At 43.6% G+C, this 20,434-nt stretch overlaps 1 protein-coding gene across 2 annotated transcripts in view; it reads right to left on the reverse strand.

Annotated features, from left to right (window-relative positions):
* The window catches only part of LOC118110101 (PDZ domain-containing RING finger protein 4), a 134,631-nt gene that overhangs the window by 36,420 nt on the left and 77,777 nt on the right, over positions 1-20,434 (reverse strand). The window contains exon 1 of one of the 2 annotated variants that reach the window (XM_035157704.2): positions 14,304-14,757. The exons of the other annotated variant lie outside the window; for it this stretch is intronic. Within the exon in view, the coding sequence (XP_035013595.1) occupies positions 14,304-14,372 (69 nt within the window). The 5' untranslated portion in view covers positions 14,373-14,757. Of the gene's footprint in view, positions 1-14,303; positions 14,758-20,434 lie in introns of those variants that run through there. 2 annotated transcript variants of the gene reach the window in all.

The raw sequence follows: 20,434 nt of genomic DNA on the forward strand, positions 1-20,434 counted from the left end.
TATAGTTTCAAATTTTATCATTATGTTCATTTATTAACTAAATCCTTTAGAGTAAATTAGACAATAAAACGTGGTTTGCACTGGGGTAATTTTTCGGATCGCAATTTTCTGTCCAAACCTGACCGACCCTGAGAGAAAAGTCATTGAACCATAATCCAGACGCATTTTGTATATTCTGTCCAAACCCGAACCATTTCCCCAAATTACAGGCACGAGCAGCGGAAAGCAACCCCGCCCACACGACCGAACCCGAACCGAGCCCAAATACCATTGAACACATTTTCTCTACACCCAGCCAGACCAGGTCAGGTATCAACACTCTGAGAACAAATGCCATACGTATTTTTATAGCAGCAGATAAGCAGCCACACTGAAGATGGTGAAAATGCCAAACTTGAGGCTTCAAAACGGCAGCTCACAAACCAATGGGTTACAGTGGGCTTCCACTTGGTTGGCTCCTACATTATATTACACAATGATATAGCCTCCTTTTAGTAAATATATATTTATGTTGAGGTAGGCTAATCATTTCAGCGAACACAACCACCATGCAACATCTGTATTAATTAACATTTCATGTACAAGACGTAGGACCTTTGCAGGCATAAGAAGACGTGGAAGTATATGTTAGATTTACCCGGGGCCGTCACTGAGCTGCAGGCTTGTCAGACAAAGGCAGAGAGGAAAACTACCAAATTCATTCCCAAAAGCAAACAAACAAGTGTGATAGATTTTCCCCAAGCAACTGGGATATTTCCAGACTCCGTGTTTCCTGAAATACAACTGTCTCCCTGGAGCTGGGAAATCTAGTGGAGAGACACGCACCGTGGCTCCCCTCTCGAGACTATACAAACACATAAACACACAGAAGTGTCAAGTGGGAGCTCTCTCCTTGCTCCTTGTCCTTTTTTTAAACACAGCATTCTGTCAGTTCCCCGATGAATCGCAGCCCTCAGGTGAAGGAGGTATCCCATCCTCATCCCACCCCCTTTCTCTCTCGCTCTCTCTTAAAACATGCTCGGCTATTGATTAATTCACAAACTAAAATGCACTTGGTGTATAAAAACAGACATTCGTGTATTGATTACTCCTCAGCTATTCCCTCAGGCTGCTTCAGTTCCGAGGCACGCCTCTGAGGAAAGCGCTGTTTTTAAATCAAATTCACTTTTCTCCTGAGTCAATATCAGACCTTTTCAATGTGACCAGATGCAGTGTATATGACTTACATAAATCACAAACCTTGTTCACGGTGAAATAAAAGTGTAATTTCCCTGATGAGTGTGTTTGGCTGTTGCTTTAAAAATTCAGCGGGTTCCTCTGTGTGTCTGTGTCATGACAGCAGCCGCTCCCACCTCACATTTGACAAGCGACCGAGAGAAACTGACACGGACCGATGACACTTAGAGTAAGTGACGTGCCAGTGACACTAATAGACTACCGCTCAGCGCGCCCCTGACATTATGCAGTCTTTGTCTCGTCTTTCTTGATCCGTGTGTCTCTCACAGACGAGTTGCACCACAGGACAGTCAGACTGACAAAGGCGGAGTCTGAACCTGCACTAAGACACTCAAGGTTTATCTACTGTTACATTTTAGCAAACTAAGAGTCATAAAGAATGTTTTGCACATGTCAAAAATGTATTTATATATGTTTCATATTCAATAGGGAATCCAAAATCCAAACTTTAAAACTAATTAGTTTATTTATTAATTTATGAATCCAATACAAAAATTAAAAAATGGCTTGTTTATATACTTTTGTTTTTATGTGAAAATCTAAAATAGGAAATGAAAAAAGACCACATTTGTTTTAGACTTTGAATGTGTCCAATGTGAAGCCTTTGTCTTGCACTTCACTAACTTGCAGCCATAGACCATAAAAATTAAATCTGGGTCCAGAAAGTGAAGCCAATGCAGAAGTCCCTGAAACCTGTATTCTCCCAAATGATCAGCAGAAGGTGTTTCTATAGAAGTCCATGAAAAACTACTCCTATGGCGCAAGTTAACATTTTCATATCGCCTTTATGATCTCCATTGCTGGTTTCAAGTTTCATTCAACACAGCATGATGCAGGCCACAGGTTGAGGGGTGTGTGCAGTGTTCAAAAAGATCAAAAAGATGATGCTGACCAAAATACCAGATTTGAGGCTTCAAAGCAGCAGCATGGTGATGGTGGTACCTGATGTAATGTGATGAGTATGAGCTTAAGCATCAACTGAAGTGGCCCTGGTGAGTTTGAATCCAGTGATAAAAAACAGATAAAGGGGTCCGTTCAAAAATGGAAACGAGGCAAACTCATCATGAATAATAAGTGGAAGGTAAAAGCTTCCCTTTTTGGTCGGCAACTCTTTATGACTTTAGCCCAAACTGTGAATTTGGTTTGCACAAGTGCATTTAAAGGCTTTATTAAATTACGATGCCTCATAATGAGTCCAAAGCCCCACATTTTCAAGCTGAGTCTGTATGTGAATGAGCCAGGTGGCCCCCTCCTCAGTGTGTCAGTGTGCCTGCGAGTGTTGAGGCTGTGAGGAAGGAGGCCTGGCTGGGAGAGGATCTGGGTTGTGTAGGAGGCGCTGGGTTGACTCCAGTGCTGCGGGGGAGAGGGAGCGCGGCCACCGTTCCAACCTCACAAAGAATGCATCCACTTCCTACTGTGAACTTCTGCTGGCTGCTGTTTCACAACAATGTGCTGTGTTGTAAAAATGGGTTCGAAAATAGAACTTCCAGGGTTTCTCGTACGGAGCGTTGACATTTAACCAGCTCTTCCAAATTTAAACTTTTATTCTTGCAAATTAATCAACCCACTGACCTGCTTACCTCAAATTCCAATGCGACTGGACATTTAAATAGGCTCTGCATCCGATTAAATTACATTAACAGTGAGGTGTCGCTCCACATTGATGAGGCATTGATTATGTGAGAGAGGCTGCAGGTTTTTAAAAAGCCATTGTGATGCACTCGTTGCAAAAACAGCTCATTAAAAGCCGGGGCCTTTGAAACTGTGTCAGTGTGTCAGTGTGACAGTGGCAGCGACAACAGAGCCGAGGAGCCGCTCGCCACGGTGGACTTGAACACATCGCCACATTGCAACCTGAAAACGGAAACACAATCTTCATTAGAGAAAAGCTTAGGGCTTGTTGTCCGGCTAATGTTGTCCGGCTTCCTGATACCACTAAGTTTTGGATTCGTGCCCTCAGGAGTGACTGTTAGATCGCTAATGTAACTGCAGCGGCCACACTCACGGAGCATCTTATCGCTTTCCCTCCCCAGGGTCTGGCTGTGCAAGCCGCGGAGGAGCAGGGAGGTGTGAGCGTGTCGGCCTCCCCATCAAACGGCTGTCAGGCCGGGGCTTATCACTGGAGCTGCAGGGGGTGCCGGCTGACCTGTGGAGTGACACGCAGCATGGCTGCCTCACCCGGGGGCTCTGTGTCACCCTGATACCCACCCCTCCTCCTCCACACTGATCTCCTGACCCATGCCTCTCTCTCTCTCTCTCTCTCTCTCTCTCTCTCTCTCTCTCTCTCTCTCTCTCTCTCTCTCTCTCTCTCTCTCTCTCTCTCTCTCTCTCTCTCTCTCTCTCTCTCTCTCTCTCTCTCTCTCTCTCTCTCTCTCTCTCACAGACGATCATCACCTCGAGGACTCGTGCAAAGGTTGAAGTATAAAAGTGAGAGTGAGGTGAGAAAAGGAGGGCGGAGGAGTAAAGGACAGACAAACAGTGAAAGGGGGCTGTCACTGAAAGGGTCCACCTCAGGAACTCAAGGCTTTGTCACCTGTTTCTTATCGAGTATATATCACGCAGGCAGCCCCTGCCCTGACACCGTCCTATTTCTCCAAATGTCAGCGTGGATGTCGGAGCCGATATCTCACGGATGAGAGGAGACTGGACGCTGAACACATTGTAGGGTACAGATAAGGGAAAGTCGGTGCTTTTTTGTCAGGTTCTCTCTCATTTCACCGGCTGCAGAGAGAGCAGCTTTGTTTTTGTCACCATCCAGCAGCAGCACTGAAACACTCACAATGATGCTGATCTCAGATTCATGAATAGAGACAATATAAACCGTTATAACCGAGGTCTAGGATATGATTAACCTCCACCTCCCTGTCTTTTTGTTTGTTTGTTTGTATTCTGGATTTCGCAAAAACTACTGAACTGATTTCCCTGAGAATTGTAGTAACGGTGGGACATGGGTTAAGAAATAACCCAATCAATTCTGGCGCATATCCAGACAGAAGGGCGGATCTAGGATATCACTTTCTTTAACATTGTGAGATTGAGCATTATTTTAATACATTTTCAACAGTTCCACAGAAAATAATTCCTCGATCTAGATGAAAAAAACAGTCATTTTAAGGGACATTCTATGAATGTGTGAAATTTGGTACAGCTTGATTAAATTTAAGGAGACTGTTGGGGCGCCATTCTAGTTTAACAATGCTACATTTGGCTTTCAGTCAGTGATATCATACGATGATTATATGGACATGTTCTATACTCAAAGTGTTGCTGTCCAAATTAAATTGGCTGATTAAAATGAGCTTTTGAAGGTTTTGTTTCACACATGTTAGTGTTTGTATCTGATGTAATTTCTAACAGTGCAACACAGTTCACTGCTATATAATATAATGTTGTACGTGATTTTCAATATTGTAATATATATATTTATTTATATCACCTGAGCACTCATAGTATTTGACAACTGAGCCAAGGAGACGAGGAGTATTGTATTGTATGATTAAAGTTTTTTCTCTGAAAGTTTTAAACTTTTACTTTGTCAACCTTTACGACTAAATAAGCGTCAATATGAAGTTAAATTAAGATCAAATATTCAGAGCTCAACACTTTGCTGTTTGTGGACTGTGTGGGTGTGGTTTGGTGAGATTTCATTGACAGTGGCACCTCCCCGATTGCGTTGTCTAGAATGAAAAATATACACTACTAAATGTTAAGAAGAAGGGGCCTTATCTAAAATGAACCTGTCAGTAGAAAAGAAAGGAAAAGGAAAGGGAAAGAAAAAGGAAATGCTTTTGGGACACTGACAAAAACCATCCCACAACCATTCTGATAAATTCATGGATTGGAAAATTCTAATTGTTTTCCCCCACTGGAGCCCTCACTTCTTCAATTACTGAGATCAACAACAAAAAAAAAAATCTCCCAATTGACAACAGTTTAAGCTTTGGTAGAAAGTTGAGGGTTTACGTGAGATCACATTATTCAATACAAGCTTTGTGGGAAAAATTTGCTTCTCAAGGCCTTTGAATATCAGAGGTACATAACTTTTCATAGCTGTTATGTCTGTTACATTTATAGAATATTTTTCTGAGCTGAAATCCTCTTCCTTCTCTGAATTACAATCGCCCACTAATTGGGAGGAGAAGGGAAGATGCGTTCTCATGAATGGCAATAAATTAATGAGGGCCCTTCTGTCAGCTTAAACAAAGATAATCAGCTAAGAGGCACCCGGGATGCAGCTGCACAGCCCTCTGTGTCTGTCCCACAGTTCTTTGTTTTTAACCAGTGTTTGTAGTGAAAACCACAAGCTGTCAGGACTGTTTGCACTCCACACACACACACACACACACACACACACACACAACACGCGCACGGACACACGCACGTACACACACACAGAATTGGAAAGCAGGAACAGTCCAAAGTATCCCATCACACACTCACACAACATATTTAAAGCAATTAAGCACTGACACCAACCCGTTTAGACAGCAACACAAATTCTGTACACACACAGTCATATTTCTATGAACAGTCATGTAAGCACAGAGCAGAATTTTGTGTGTGTGTGTGTGTGTGTGTATATAAAGGGATAACATAGGGCTGCTTTAATATGTATAATGTCATGTTGTGAGTCACACTGGGGGAAACAAGTCATGGCTAATAATAAGGGGGGCAGTAAAATATGCCTCCTTTGTCCTTTGTTTACTGGCAAATAGACAGTGACAAACAAAAAGACCAGGACGGAAAATACTTTGGTATCACCCAAGTCCCAGTAACATGCAGTTAGCCAGATATTCTCACACACACACACACACACACACACACACACACGCACGCACGCACGCACGCCAACTGAGTCATCTTACACAGGGTTTCATTCATTAAATAGATGCTCTGGTTCACTGGGGATTAGCATCGAGATACTCAGGCATGTAGTTTATTTCCCTCGTCCCTCCAGCGGTCTGATTGAAGTTGACGGCTTTTGATCATGACGAGCATGTGAAAGTAAAACACGCGCTAAGACAAGGCTCAATATTACTCATGGATGACACCACGCTGATGTCATCCTCATTCGCCAAATTGAGACTTACCCAGAGTGAGATTATCCCCATGAGTTAATGAGGTGATGGGAATTTTTTACCTCCACCAAGAAGGTTATGTTTTCGTCTGCCTGTCTGTTAGCTGTAATGCTCAAAAACCACCAGATGGATTAGCCTGAAATTAGATGTAAAATATGCCTCCTTTGTCCTATGGGTCGGGGAAGATCCCTTTACATTTTGTTGCGGGTCGAGATCAGGGGTTGTTTTTACTTTTTTAACAGTGTGAGACACTGCATGCAGAACAATTCATGGATGAAGGGAATTGGAATTTATGAGTGTGTGTAATTTGGTGTAGATCCAAATAAAAATCATGATCTAGTGAATTTAAATGTGGTTTCATAAGGGGACTGTTGGGCCTTGGTGGAGGTATACACTGTGTCATTCTAGTTTTAAAAAGAAGAAGAGAGGATAGGTGCGTGAGTATGACAACATCTGGGACTTTTCTTTCTTTTATAATTGGGTTCTTGTTGTTTCTTTATGCGTACATTAGACAACAACCTCCCGTCACCACCTTTGCCTCGGAGCAGAAAAACTCCAGACTACACTGAACACACGGGAGGGAGATGTGGAGAAATTCTCCGATAAACAGATTTGTTTCCTTAGGGAAAATGGTATCTCCTGGTTTTGTTTGTGTGCAGCTCCTCCTCGCACATAGGTGAGATGAAACAAATTCTGAAGAGCAATGCTCACGTCGGGTTGGAGAGATGTGACTAGACGCGGGGGTCTGGAGTTGATGCGTTGGCTGAAAAGGTCAGCTGGGTTCTTAGTGAGATAAGACACAGATGAAAAGGAAAAGGTCAATTCATCAGCTCCCTCTTAAATCCCCTCTGCTCCTTCATAGCTGAGATTAAGTGGGCTGACTGATAAAAACCCATTGACTTCATGTCTTGTGGCAAACGTGGCATCATCTGTATCAGAGCAGTGCAGCAGCAGCACCACACGTCTCCAAGTCAAAACGAGTGATCTTGACGAAAATCCTTTTTTTTTTTCATCGAACTTCCTTCTGGATTTCCCCTCATCTTACATTTACATTGTATTTAAAAACAAACCATTTCAATCCAGGAGCAGTGAAGCGATCAAATGTGTGATTCACACAAAATTAGATAATGAAATCTCCAATCATACAGTCAGCGTGACGCAGTTATGCAACACACAAATATGGAAATAGCTTCGGATGCCAAGAGAGGGGAGCTATAGAGTAAAGGAGGAGGTGTATACAGCTTATTAGTGAACAGCCAGATGAAAAAGATCATCTCAGCATATTTAGATCCCAATGTTAGCAGGAAGCAGCGACACTCAAAGAGCTGGAGCTGGCCATGGGAGTGAGGCTGACTCAGAAATATGGTTCTTTATACCACACTGCCAAGGCAGGCAGAGAATTTGTGAATGTATGCATCTAATCTGGACTCTCTCTGTCTGTTGAAAATAATTAAAGTGGCAAAGAAAATCTAGATTATTCATCAGGCTAATATTTCCTGGGTGGACACAAGATCAATCAAGCAGCGTGTCTCTCCCTCTCCTCCCCTCTGTCTTCACTCCTATCAATTTTAATGGCTGAGGGACATCCTTCAAAGAAAAAAAAAAAACATAATGGGACAAGAAGATGGATGAGAACATTTGCAGCCGACTGTCTCTGCCTCAGTGGTGAGGACGGGGTGGGGAGGGAGGGTGATAGCAAGGTTCAATAGCCTTAATGTACCATCAAAGACATCACAGCCACATGCAAACTCATAAGTGGGAGCATTTGTATTTATGTTTCTTCCCATGTAAATTTCCATTGCACATGGGCCTGCAACATTTCTTTTGTGGAATCAACAGAGAAGAAGTTTCCACTTAGTTTAAATTAGGGATAAAACCATTGATTATACAGTGGATGTGGTGTAATATGTAATATACTGGTATTTATGATAACCATGACAGTTAAATAATCAAATATTTACATTAGGTTATAAAGAATATGTAGGCTAAATAATCACGGACCTCTTAAGTAATTCACACACTCAACATAGTAGGGGTTGGTATTTTGTAATATATTGAGTGTAATTAATTTGCTAAATAAGAAACAAAACACGCAATAGACAAAATAAAAAATATAATTGATAGCATTTTTTTCAAACTTTCTATAGACATCGTGATATCTAATTATTTTGAATTCTTTTGATAAGAATGTTGAAAAAAACCTGATATGACAGCTCAAATGTACTATACAGAATTTTCCCAAAAGTTTTAACTGAATTTAACCTAATTTTAGCTTCTGAATGTTATTTTGGTTGATAAAGAGTAATTATATTATACCTTTAGTGAAAAAAAGCAGCTCATAGAATTGGACAAAACATGATTAAAACAAACAAATGCCAGTCAAGTAGTAACTTTTCATCAAACTTATTTTGAGGTGAATTGCCAGAACAAAAGAACAAAAAGAAACAAAAGTTTCTTGACCACTCAGGATTTGGAAGTGCTCCAACTGTAGGTCAACTAAGAATGTCCATATGTGCAGTAAACTTTCAAGGCACTGTTTAACTAAAATAAAAATGTTCTCACTTTGTAACACTACAAACTACATTCAGCCCTAATGCCCTTTCTTACACAAATGTAGTCTTTCTGTGTGTGATCCATGAAGCCCAGACGAGCCTGCCAACATGTCTCTGAGCGCCTGGCCCCTGTGATAGCTGCTCAACCTTTTATTGAATGCATATGCATTACACACATGGCCAGTGGTGTCGCAGACGCGGCAGCAAGTCAGCCTTGTCCTCCTTAGACCGTCTCCGGTCCACAGGTTTCACATCTGGTGCTACTACAAAGAAAAGAATATACGGCCCACAACAGCAGGACCGAACCCCTGGGAACCACCTTCCACCCCCGTGAACAAATGAATTCCAGATCTGCTTCATTTCACTTCTGTCCCTCCCGTCCAGTCAACCTGGTGACATCGCTCAACACGACGCGGCTAAAACCCTCAGATTCCATTACCGTCGACCTCATGAGCGCTGTCTGGAATTCATGAACACAGCTTTCTGGTTTCATAGTTGGAATTTCCACTGTGTTTTTGTTTCCTGTGGACGCGTGTGTGTGTGTGTACACACTGTGGGTGCTTCATTCTCATTCATATGCATCAGCAAGTTATCAGGGACTGCTGTGCCTCATTGAGCTGGGAATTGCTGCTTTCCATTTATTTCTCAAATTCAGCGGAGAGTGACTCTGCTTCTGTCTAATACAAACTTAGAAAACTGGTTGTGCTACTTTCCAAACATGTAGCAACAGAAAAGAAACCCTGGCTTATTGGAAAATTACAAAACAGGACAAAGAAATATGGAGTTTTGTGCTGCACCGTGGAGAATGAAATTCATTAGCCAACCACATAAACAGTAGCTGTCTGCTACTGTAGCCCAGCGCCGGCTTAGCATCATCGCTAACTGTTGAGTTTTGACACCCTTTGGGTCTTTTTGTTTTGATCGCAATTTGCAAAGAAAGTTTTTTGTCAAAACACATTTAATTAATGCATCGACAGACACGCACACTTACAAAAACCTCATCCTACACCACATAACTAAGCTTCGGTGCGTTGTTCCTCTCATCAACATCTGCCATCCTGCTAATTAGCCCCAAAAAGCCACACATCACTGGGTTTCAGTGGTGCACGGACAATGTGTGACACTCACGAGGAAAAGGGGGGTGCTCACAGACACAATGGGAATTTCAAAGCCCTGCCAGATCACAGAGCAAATCAGATACAGTATGTTATTGTCTGCAAAAATGGCTTCTGCAGTCTGGTGGAGGAAGCAACGAGTCTGACTGTCCGCATTGGAAGAGCTGTTTAATCTCAGGTCAACGAGGCTGCATCTTTATTGACCAACGATGAGAAAAAAAAAGACTTCCAACTTCTTCTCCTCCGCACAGAGGGGAATCATTGGAAGGTTAACATGGATGGGATCCAGCAGAGAGCAGCCTGGAGCAAAGGTTGAAACAAATGCAGTCAAAGGAGATGAGCGATCAGAGGAATCAAAAAAGAGGAAGAGAAACAGATGGAGGGATAAACTCGGAGTGCATAATCCCACAAAGCCCCCTTATGAAACCACTGCAGGGAGATCTTTAGTTGGACCTACACCGAATCCAACCCACTCACATGGCCGATTTTTTCCCCTCAAGATCCATGAGAATTTTGAAAAACAACCTGTCTTGGAATGTTCAAAAAGTGAAAGAAAAGTTCCTGGATCCACACAAACATTTAATGGGTTCTTCCCTGACCCATAGGTCCTAAGTTTCGTGGTTATCCATCCGGTAGTTTTTGCGTATTCCTGCTACCAATACAAATACCAAACATACAAATACCAATGGAATTGTAACCACCTTAAGCAAAGAAAGTAGGAGGCTGGAAAGTGAGAAAAAGAAATAGGCTAAAGGAAAAGCGAAGAAAGCTGATTCAATAACTAAAGAAATCTCAGCCGTGTGAGATAGCTTTGCAGCCCAGCTGAGAAAGGTGAGAGCACATTTCCATGCAGAACACCAGTAGCTGCGAGAACAGAGAGAAAAGGAGGTAGAGAGAGGTAGAGAGAGAGAGAGAGAGAGAGAGAGAGAGAGAGAGAGAGAGATTGTCATAAATCTCCCACAGCTAGGGGTCAGGCAGACGGGGGAGAGTGTCAAAATTGTTTCTGGGCTGTGAAAGGGAAAAGGGGGAGGAAGGTGTCTAACCAACTGCTGTGACCGAGTCCTGCTCCTCGAATCAACCTGCAGGAAGGGTAGATCAGTCGCACTGGGACACCGGCAAAACCATTACTACGTTTTATTTTGAAAATGCATCAACTCCGCTATTTGGACTTGTAGAGGCGCTAAAACATAAGTTTAGATACGCTGCTGGCCCCATTTTAGTAAAAAATCCGAGGCTGCGTTCAGGTCTGGATGTTTGGAAACAATGAGATAGACACTACGGCTATCACTTTTTCGAAAAATCAAGTCGAAAGAATTTGACATAACACACAATCTGTTTGAATATATTCAACACCCCCTCCTATGGGCGCCCAGTCAGACAAGGTTGAACACTTGATGTGGCTCCACTCGTCTGTGGTGCCTCCTCTGCTGCTGCCAACAGGTGAACCCACAGATTGCATGGTACAAAGATGACAATGAGCTTCATCATTACTTTGCTTTCCACGGAATTAGAACCTAAAATACTTCTCAGAAGCTCTGGTGATATGATTGTCTGTTGAGGACGCCTTTGCTTACTAGCGACCTCTATTTTCGTAGAAAAGCGACATAACATTTCTGGCTTACTTTACTAATAGGTCAAGCTGACAGTTAGCGCCCTCCGCTGGATCATAAGACATACTACTTCAGACGGTCTGATGCTCTTCTCGACTGTATATTTAGAGTTCAAACGGGTCATTATAGATCCAATACAAAATTTTCCCCTCGCGTTCAAATGAATGTTCGAATTTCGAATAAAAAGTGACAGCCCTCGTAGACACAGCTTCCAATTTGGTCTATTCAGGCATAACGTAGCCTTCGCTGATTCGTCAGGCTCCAATCACATGACCCCCTTCAACATGTATAATCAATCAATCAATAGTTGTCTTTGCTAACAGCTGTTGTGCAGTTAATATCTGCATTTTTACAATGATACAACTGATTACGTGTCGGAAACGTGCTATTGTTTAAGCAATCTGCAACAATCATGTCCAGCAGGACACACATACCTTCCTGTGTACATCCGCACGTGCCCAGTGTATGCAAGTGTCACGTGATATGTGTTTCAGAAGTGTTAGTATGGACGGGGATTACAATTGATACTGAGCCAGAATGCTTGTTTGGACACAAATCGTTTTAGTTTGAAAATGGATGCAGCCTCAGAGTAGAGAATGCGTGCGTGTGTGTGTGTGTGTGTGTGTGTGTCGTGTGTGTATATATATATATCTGTATAAAAGACAGAAAAAAAGAGCAGAGCCAGGAGGAGCTGAGCACATTAGGCAGATGAAAGCGTGCATGTAAAGGAGAGGGATTGGTGATGAGTGGTGCTGCTGTCACAACATACGTCTCCTGACCACAAAGACACAGTGACACACTTCTGTAGCTGCAAGGAAACCGCCACCTCTTGAGGGAGACTCTTTCTACGAGCCGTGTTGCTGTTTTCATATATCTGCTGTGCTGTTGCCGAAGGGTGCACCTCTTCTGTGTTCTGTGTGCTCAGCGGACATGTGCGTAGAGGAATGTGTGCGCGCAGGACTGAGAATTTATGTTGTTTTAATTGATGAGGGTTCCTGTTAAACCCAACAATATCAATTCCTCTTAATCCTCTTTCCGTCCTCTTTGTTCCTCTCCCTGTATTAATGATTTTTTCACTTATTTCCTCCTTCCCTTAATTTCCCCTTTACCCTCCTCCCCTCCCTATAGCTCCTTTCCGCCAAATGCATCTTTAACGGCATCCTCTCTATTCCCATCCCGGTCTTTATCCTCCATGCTCTTCATCCTTCCCGCCTTCCCTCCCACAGCGGTGATCAGAACGTTGGTGCTGATGCTGCAGCTCCTGCCTGAACCAGCTCACTGTGTAAGTGGGAGGACAGACATGTCGGAGAGCTCCTGTCAACAGCAAAGTGTGCCCTGGAGACCGACCCACTTGGAGGAAATACTGATCCTCCTTTTTGCTAAACAAAGAAAAAAAAGTCGATGCGAATCTTAAAAAAAAAAAAAAGAAATAGTGCTGAGAGAGGTAAAAAAATAAAAAAGATAGGCACCAACACAGCACTTTATTTTTTATGGTTCTTCTGAGACAGACACTGCTGCGGTGGCAGACCCCTTCGTGGTCTCTTGACAATCCTGTCCGTTTCATGACATTAAACCGACCATTAGAGAATTCAGCCTTGTTCTCTGCTGATCTAGAAGCTCGCAGCGATACCTCCTATTAAAATCTGACTGCCGCTGTCCGTCACCAGAGTTTGAGAGAGAGTCTCAAAAGTTACACGTGACGAGCTGAAAGCATCAGTGGTTAAACCAGGCTCTAGTTTACCTCCCCCCGCCGCTTCTTCCTCATGCCGTCACCTCACAAGGGTAAAGAGAGACATTCAACGTCTAATTAATGCTCAGGATGGTTGTTTAAAACGGCTAATGAGGCTGTGATCATGGCGGCGTGAAGACAGGCGCTATTGGAAAGGGGGAAATGAGCACGACTCTGCTTCCGAAGAGACACATCGAGGTTCACAGCTATCACTGTCACAGGAAGAGGGGCTGGAGGTGGGTAGGTGGAATCTTATCTGATCTGCTTCCCCTCAGTATATGACACCTATTGTCTTCTGCTTATCGCTGGGTTTCTTATAAAAATGCAAGATACTCAGTCGTCTTACGCAGCGTGAATGAATCCTGAACCTTGTGATGCAAAATGGTGATTTGTGAATATGGGCTATACAAATATAAATTGATTTATTGATCTGAAGCTGTTGCAGAAACGTTGAGTGTGTTTACGTGCTGAGATCAATACCTTTAAGACCAACGTGTTCTGCTGCCACATCACTGAACTCTCTCCAGAAGTACCGAAAGAAAACTTTTAATGAAACCCCAAATACGTTCAACGACACCTTCTAAACATCGTCACGAAAAAGGCCTCAGAAGTTGGGACAGATTTACCACGTACAATTTTCTGCATGTTCTCAGGTGCTTGTATTCTAAAGGAAAAACTTGCTCCCTCAGCAGGATCAATGAGCCACACACACTCTAGCTGCTCTCTACGCAACTGCTCGTTACTCAAAACACATCTGCTCATGGGGAACAAGCCTCTCTCTCTCCAATACGCTGCCTCACTTTCATTCTGTGTATCCATCCCTCATTCATAGCTTCTTCCATCAGCTCCCTAAAAACGCCCCCAACAAGGCTCCTGTCTCCTCTGTCCCAAAAACAAACAGCAGCATCCTCTCTGCATAACACACATGATGGATCACACACAAACAACATGCACAATCGATGCCAGAGTTGGCCGTGCCTCACCTGTGCAATCTCATACAGCAGCTTGTAGTGTTCCTCCCGTTTCTGTAAAGTGCACAGATTGCAGCCCATTATAGTAGTCGTGGCAACGCCAGGCGTCCAGTTCTTTCCCCCGAGCAGTGGCGTGTACGGACACAGGGGGTCACCCTCCACACCGGAGCGCCGGTTCTCATCAGTCACCCCCTTAGCAGAGCATCTCTTTCAGGCATCCCATTCACACATTCAGTCAGTCGGCTCAGATGAAGGCAGAGCTCCAGCTGAGTCTCACTGATGAAGGTTCAGATGATGATGATGGTGATGCAGCAGTGGCACAAGTAGCAGCGGACGCCTCAGCCAGTATGTGTGTGTGTGTGTGTCTCGTCTCTCCTCTCCCCGCTGCCGCTATCTCACAGACTCACACACATGCACACACTCGCACGCCGGAGTTGTGACTCTCGCTCACTGAGACACTCCCCCCTTTTTCTCTTCAGCAGCCTCGGCGCCACATGACTACACCGATACCAGCTCATGAATAAGGAGAGGGAGCGCTGCCATATTCATGAGGGGGAGGTGGACGTAGGGGAGGGGACAGGGTGAGAGGGAGGAGTGCGATAGAGAGCGCGGGAGAGCTGGTTCATTAAAAGTGAGACAGTTACACAATAAGCTCCTTTGTGTGAGCAGCTCCTGCGAGGAGCTCGGTCAGGGAAGACGACGCGGAGACGGCACAGTGCGGCCGGAGGAGGGCTTCTGGGGCTGAGGGGTGGCCTTCCAGCATCTGATGCAATTCATTGAGCGTTCATACGTGGACGTGCTGTCATGTGGTGTCTATTTCTGATGGAAATGAATCCCATCGGTTCAGGAGAGATTGAGCTGTGAATACGATTAAAGGACATAAAGACAATAGGTTTGTAATCACGTGTCAATTAAGACAGTGGCTGATACACATAAATGTAATACCTAACAATATTGATAAAAAATATTCTTCACATTTGTTGCTTCCTAAATTAGATTATTTTCAATATTTTATATAGTTGTATGAAATTATAAAACATTGTTATGACAAAATATACAATATCAAGAATATTTCAACATATTTCAACATTTCAACACCTAAATGAATCAATTAAAATAAGAACAGCATGAGGTAAAATAAGATGAGATTAAAAACTTGAATTGCCTTAAGGTTAAAAAAGGGTTGAGCTTTAGATTGTTTTTCCATGTTGCAGGTGTATGATGAGAAAAACTGAATTTACCCCCATTAAAAGTCCGAAGTGAGGTGATGTAAGGGGGTAAAAGATCAATAAGGGCCTTATAGATAAATACAAACCCAGTGTTTCTAAACAGAGAGAGACTGGGCCATCCAACATTGGTATAGAACTCATAATTGAATCTTAGAGCTGAGAGAATAACTGTGTCAGGGTTTCAGCCAAAGAATGCATGTATACAATGTCCCCATAATCTAACACAGAAAGGAAAGTTGCCTCAATAAGCATTTTTGTGCAGCGCAGAGGGAATCATGTTTTATTTTAGGTGGTTAAAAGAAAAATAACTTCCAAATGTTCTTATAATCAGAGGTTTAAGTCTAATCTTTTGCAGATTTTCAGCTTTTCTGTGCTTTATGTGAAGATCAACCTCACATCTTTAGTCTTAAAGCCCAGGTTGGACAAAAGACTCAATATGATGACATCATCTCTGGCCTCAAGGACTGGGACACACTGGAAATAGGCAAAGACTTCAGAGACAATATATCCACCACAGCCTTCCCTCAAAGTGTGATAATTACAAGACAATAGACCTTAGCTATTGTCTCAGCCACTGGGCCCCCTTTCAGGAGCAGGAAGCAACACTAACGAGCAATAATTGTTAATAAATTGGCCCCCAAACCAACGGCGGGGCTCGCTGTGGAGGATACGGCTAAAAGTAGATGAGCGCTCATCAGATGGCTACTGGGCATCCCACCCCCGGGGACTCCGTAATCCGATTTTCTGGGCTTTAATTTTGCTCAGTGCCTGGAGGCGAGCCAGACACAAACCTAAATCATACAGCGTTATTACGGTTAATACGTCCTCCACCCTTCCTCTTCCTCTCCACCGCCCCGCCGCTGTCCTCGCAGCTATCTGCTCCTCATCCTGAAGAAGCCACGAGGAGTGGGCTCTTTTTTCTGCAGTTGCCAGGCAATATCAAATCCATGAAGTGCTGTTCACTAAAGAGTCAATTTGACATGAAAGGGTCCTGTTGGGAGACTGGGGAGCGGGGATATGATATTGCATTTGATGAACAGGGGTGCTATACTTGCTTGCCGTATAAAATGGACTGTGGAAAAAAGAATGTGAGTCAGGCAGTCCTCTGGAAGGGTATATCAAGGACTGAAAGCTGTGAAGTGCTTGTACACAAGGAGAGCTCGCCTGTCTAGTTGTTTGTAGTCAGCACAGAAATGAAATGTAAAACATTGAGGGTCAAAAACAACTGCCTCCCCGCATGCAAAGACAAATACTCAATTGTAAATCTGCTGACGGTGTTTGATATCAAAGCACCTTTAAAGAAGCCCGCTCCGGGTTCAGGTGTGGAGGACAATCGCTCTGTGGTGTTACAGCCGCTGACCCCTAAAGGTTAAGATGCTCATCGGTCACCCAAATGGTCTTTCTCATCATCTGTGGTGCGAGACTGATACAGTAGCCTCTGCCTGCGGTCAAGCAGCACCTCTCCCTGGGACATGCAGAGTGAAGGATGCTCGGTGAGAAGTGCATTAGGACTGATAAGAGCTCTCCCATGTCGCTTTATGGCCATCGGTTTTACATTGTGACAGCGTGAATATACCTGAGCCCGCATTTCCCATGCGACCTGAGGGCGAGACTGGCACATTATAGTTACAGTTAGTAAAACCATTTACTTTCTGACAAGGTGAAGCTTCGCTGGATGCCCCATTTGTCTCTTTGCCTGTCCCTCCGAGACCGTTCTCATGGAAGTTATGATCAATGTTAACAATATAAAAAAAATTGTTTAACGTTTATAAGGAAAATGAAACTAGCTACTAGTGTATTAAGTCTGTATTTCATATTGACAACCACTGATTCCCTCCACTCCTCTTGTCCTTTTCAACTTCCCGGCTGTCCTCTCCCACTGTCCGGCGGTCGTTCATCATTCGCTCTGTCCTTTGCCTGCTCGGGTAGAAATGAGCTCTCGGCCGTGGCCATTCTCTCGGTTAATGGGCCTCACATCACGTGGCACGGAGAAGCGATTTGTCCTCACCATGATGGGTGTATTTTGAGGTTTCTTCAATTGCATTTCTGACAAACTGATATTTGAGCTCACCTCAAAACTGGAGGTATAACCTGCAGCCAAGTGTGTAATGCCGGTGTACGAGCCAGTTGTAAACCTTGGAGCTGTCAGACATGTTTGCCTGACGCGCACACTGCCACAGCCTCTGTTTCTGTCTGTCTTGTCACATATATGAACAGTACATGTTCATGTTACTGTTGTAACAACTGCACAACTGATCATTGTGCTGCCAGTGTATGATTGTTCCCCTATTTTCTTCAAGAGCGGGGTTTTTCAGTTTGAGAGCCGGACTTACTGATTTCATGTTCAGCTTTTGTGATGCTCTCACTCAAACCCTGCGCTCGCACTCAAGTATACTCTGCTTGTGCTTGGATTTCCAGCGCTGCAGCATTGGCTCTTCTTCACGCTGCTTCTTTGCAAAGGTCTGCTCTTGGATGTATTTGTGCAACAAGTCTGTCAAAATTCAACAATCAATAGAACGCCAGGTTTAGGGTTGACAAAGGAAATTGCCCTTGCTCTTGAATAGAGATAGAAAAAAAACATTACCAGTGTAGCACTGACTATGTATAAAGACGAACAATATGAACAAAGTGAAGCCAAATTGTCTTGATTGCCCCCTGGTGCGTACTGCGTATGTCATAAACCCTGCTTCCTCCATGTAAGTGAAAAAAACTAAAAAGTCAAAGTACACGTCAGAGAAATGTTTTACAAACATGGTTTCGTCCAAATGTTAATTTTCCTGGTGAGTTTGGGTTTAATTTGTAATTGGATGGTTTAAAAATGGGCTGAAACGTCATGATTGAAACTGAACTGAATGGTTTAGCATGCGTTTCAGTCGGGACCTCGATGCTGCGGCTCCATCCCCTGATGGCTACTGTGCAGACTGTGGCTCCAAATGCCATCATCAGCGTTCCAACCCTGATATTTTGGCTTCATTTCCCGATAGTGTGAGGAAGTGGAGACACATCAGCCATCTTCATTTACAGTCTAAAGTCAGCAGAAAACACATTTGAGACTATTTCTTCAACCATCAGTCACCACAGCACAAAAGTTGGATCCATTGGATATTCCACTGCCTTTAAAAAGTAGGTCAAACATAGTGTGTATTTTTCTTTTCCATTCAGGCAGTAACTCTTCAAGACGTTTCTGGCGGCTCATGATCTGAAAAGCTGATATCTCACACATCACAACTACGAGGTGAAATCTTATTAGATTTCACCTCGTAGTTGTGATGTGTGAGATATCACACATATATCACACATATATCACAAAGCTCAGGTCTGACATGGCTGTCCTCCAACAGCTCATGTGACCTTCACAACAAGATGAGCGTCTAAAAAGTGCTTGAGATTTAATAAGAGGCAAGTTGCTGTGATAACTTGTCTGTGGCGATGTCTGTCAGGAATATCAAGTGTCCCCACAGTGTTGGCTGCTCCCACACACCAGGTGGGCAGAAATCCCTTTGGCGCGAGCACTGGAAACTTGTGACGATTGAAATCCTGTTCACGTGAACGCAGAGCCGTGGGAATCGCAGAGCGGTTTGCGATGTGCCGCGCGTGGCTCGGAAATCTGACGGCCCGCTGCCGCTGTAAAGCAGCCGCTGCTCCTGGGTATCTGTGTGACCTGATTTGGGAGTAATTAAATGAGGCCCTTTTATGAATGAATCATCGCCGCAGCCCGCTCCTCTGGTGACAGTTTTGATGGGAGCTGCTGCGTTGTGCCCACGTGAACGCACAGGTGGGTGCATGGAAACGAGCGTGGCCAGACTGTGGGAAGCCAAGCAAAACATCTCTCTCAATGACGATAAATTATTAAATAGGCTTGAATCTGTAATTCATGTGGGAACATGACCATGGAAGTAGCACGCTGTGGACTGCTCTACATGATAACATATGCAAATTCTCTTTTCAAGCAATCGACACAGTAGTCGAAATATTGAAACTCTTATTTCTGACCACATATGTCAGCAGCTTTAATTTTAAAAGAGTTAATAAGTTGACTGTTAACATCTGTGATATTTGTAAACTGGAGATTAAACTACATCAACCACTAAACCTCTCAAAATTCACACATGATGTGAGTGCACAGAACAGTATCTGCCCTTGCAAATCCATACATTTCTATCCCACGTGTACAACTGGCCCTTCCCTACGCGCTGGCAACTACTCAACAACGCCCGACGGTCGCTCGCTTGTCTAGTTGAATTTTGAGATTCTGGAGGCTGATGCTCCACCTCCTTTGATTGCGAGTATGGTTTTGAGCTCACGGATAGTGTTCTGTGCACTCCTATCCAATGTGGTGAGAATAAAAAAATGCCATATTTTGCCCTTTCTTGTAAGTATAACAAACAATATGTGAGGTCTCTCCATCAAAACAACATCAAAAGACCTGGTTTGATGATGTCATGAAGCAGCATTGAATCATGGGATTTGCTGTCTTCACCATTTCTTGTGCCGTTTATCTTCTTGGGTCACTTGGTTTGCGCAGCAAGTGATGTAATAATCGTGATCTATTACGAGTGACCAATACTAAATGTGGAAGGAAAAAAACAGCTGACTGTCTTATTGTATTACGTAGAACAAAAGTCAACAAAACACAATGGCCTAGTTGTTTTTAGAATTTTGACAAAGCTTTGAAAGAAACTTCTATTTGGCCTAAAGGTATGGTTCACCCAAAAATGAAAATCCACTCATCTACTCACCACTATGTCGATGGAGGGGTGGGTGAAGTGTTTAAAACACTTTAGGAGTCCCCGGTTTTAAACAGAACTCGTGAGTATCGCGAGACGAGATTTGTTGCAGTAACTGTAGCTATCACGAGTTCTCGCTGATGTTGTCACGTGCCCCTGGGGCGAGAGCATAGAGGCGAGAGCTTGT

Source organism: Hippoglossus stenolepis, chromosome 5 (assembly GCF_022539355.2).
Source record: "Hippoglossus stenolepis isolate QCI-W04-F060 chromosome 5, HSTE1.2, whole genome shotgun sequence".
NCBI classification, from domain to species: domain Eukaryota; kingdom Metazoa; phylum Chordata; class Actinopteri; order Pleuronectiformes; family Pleuronectidae; genus Hippoglossus; species Hippoglossus stenolepis.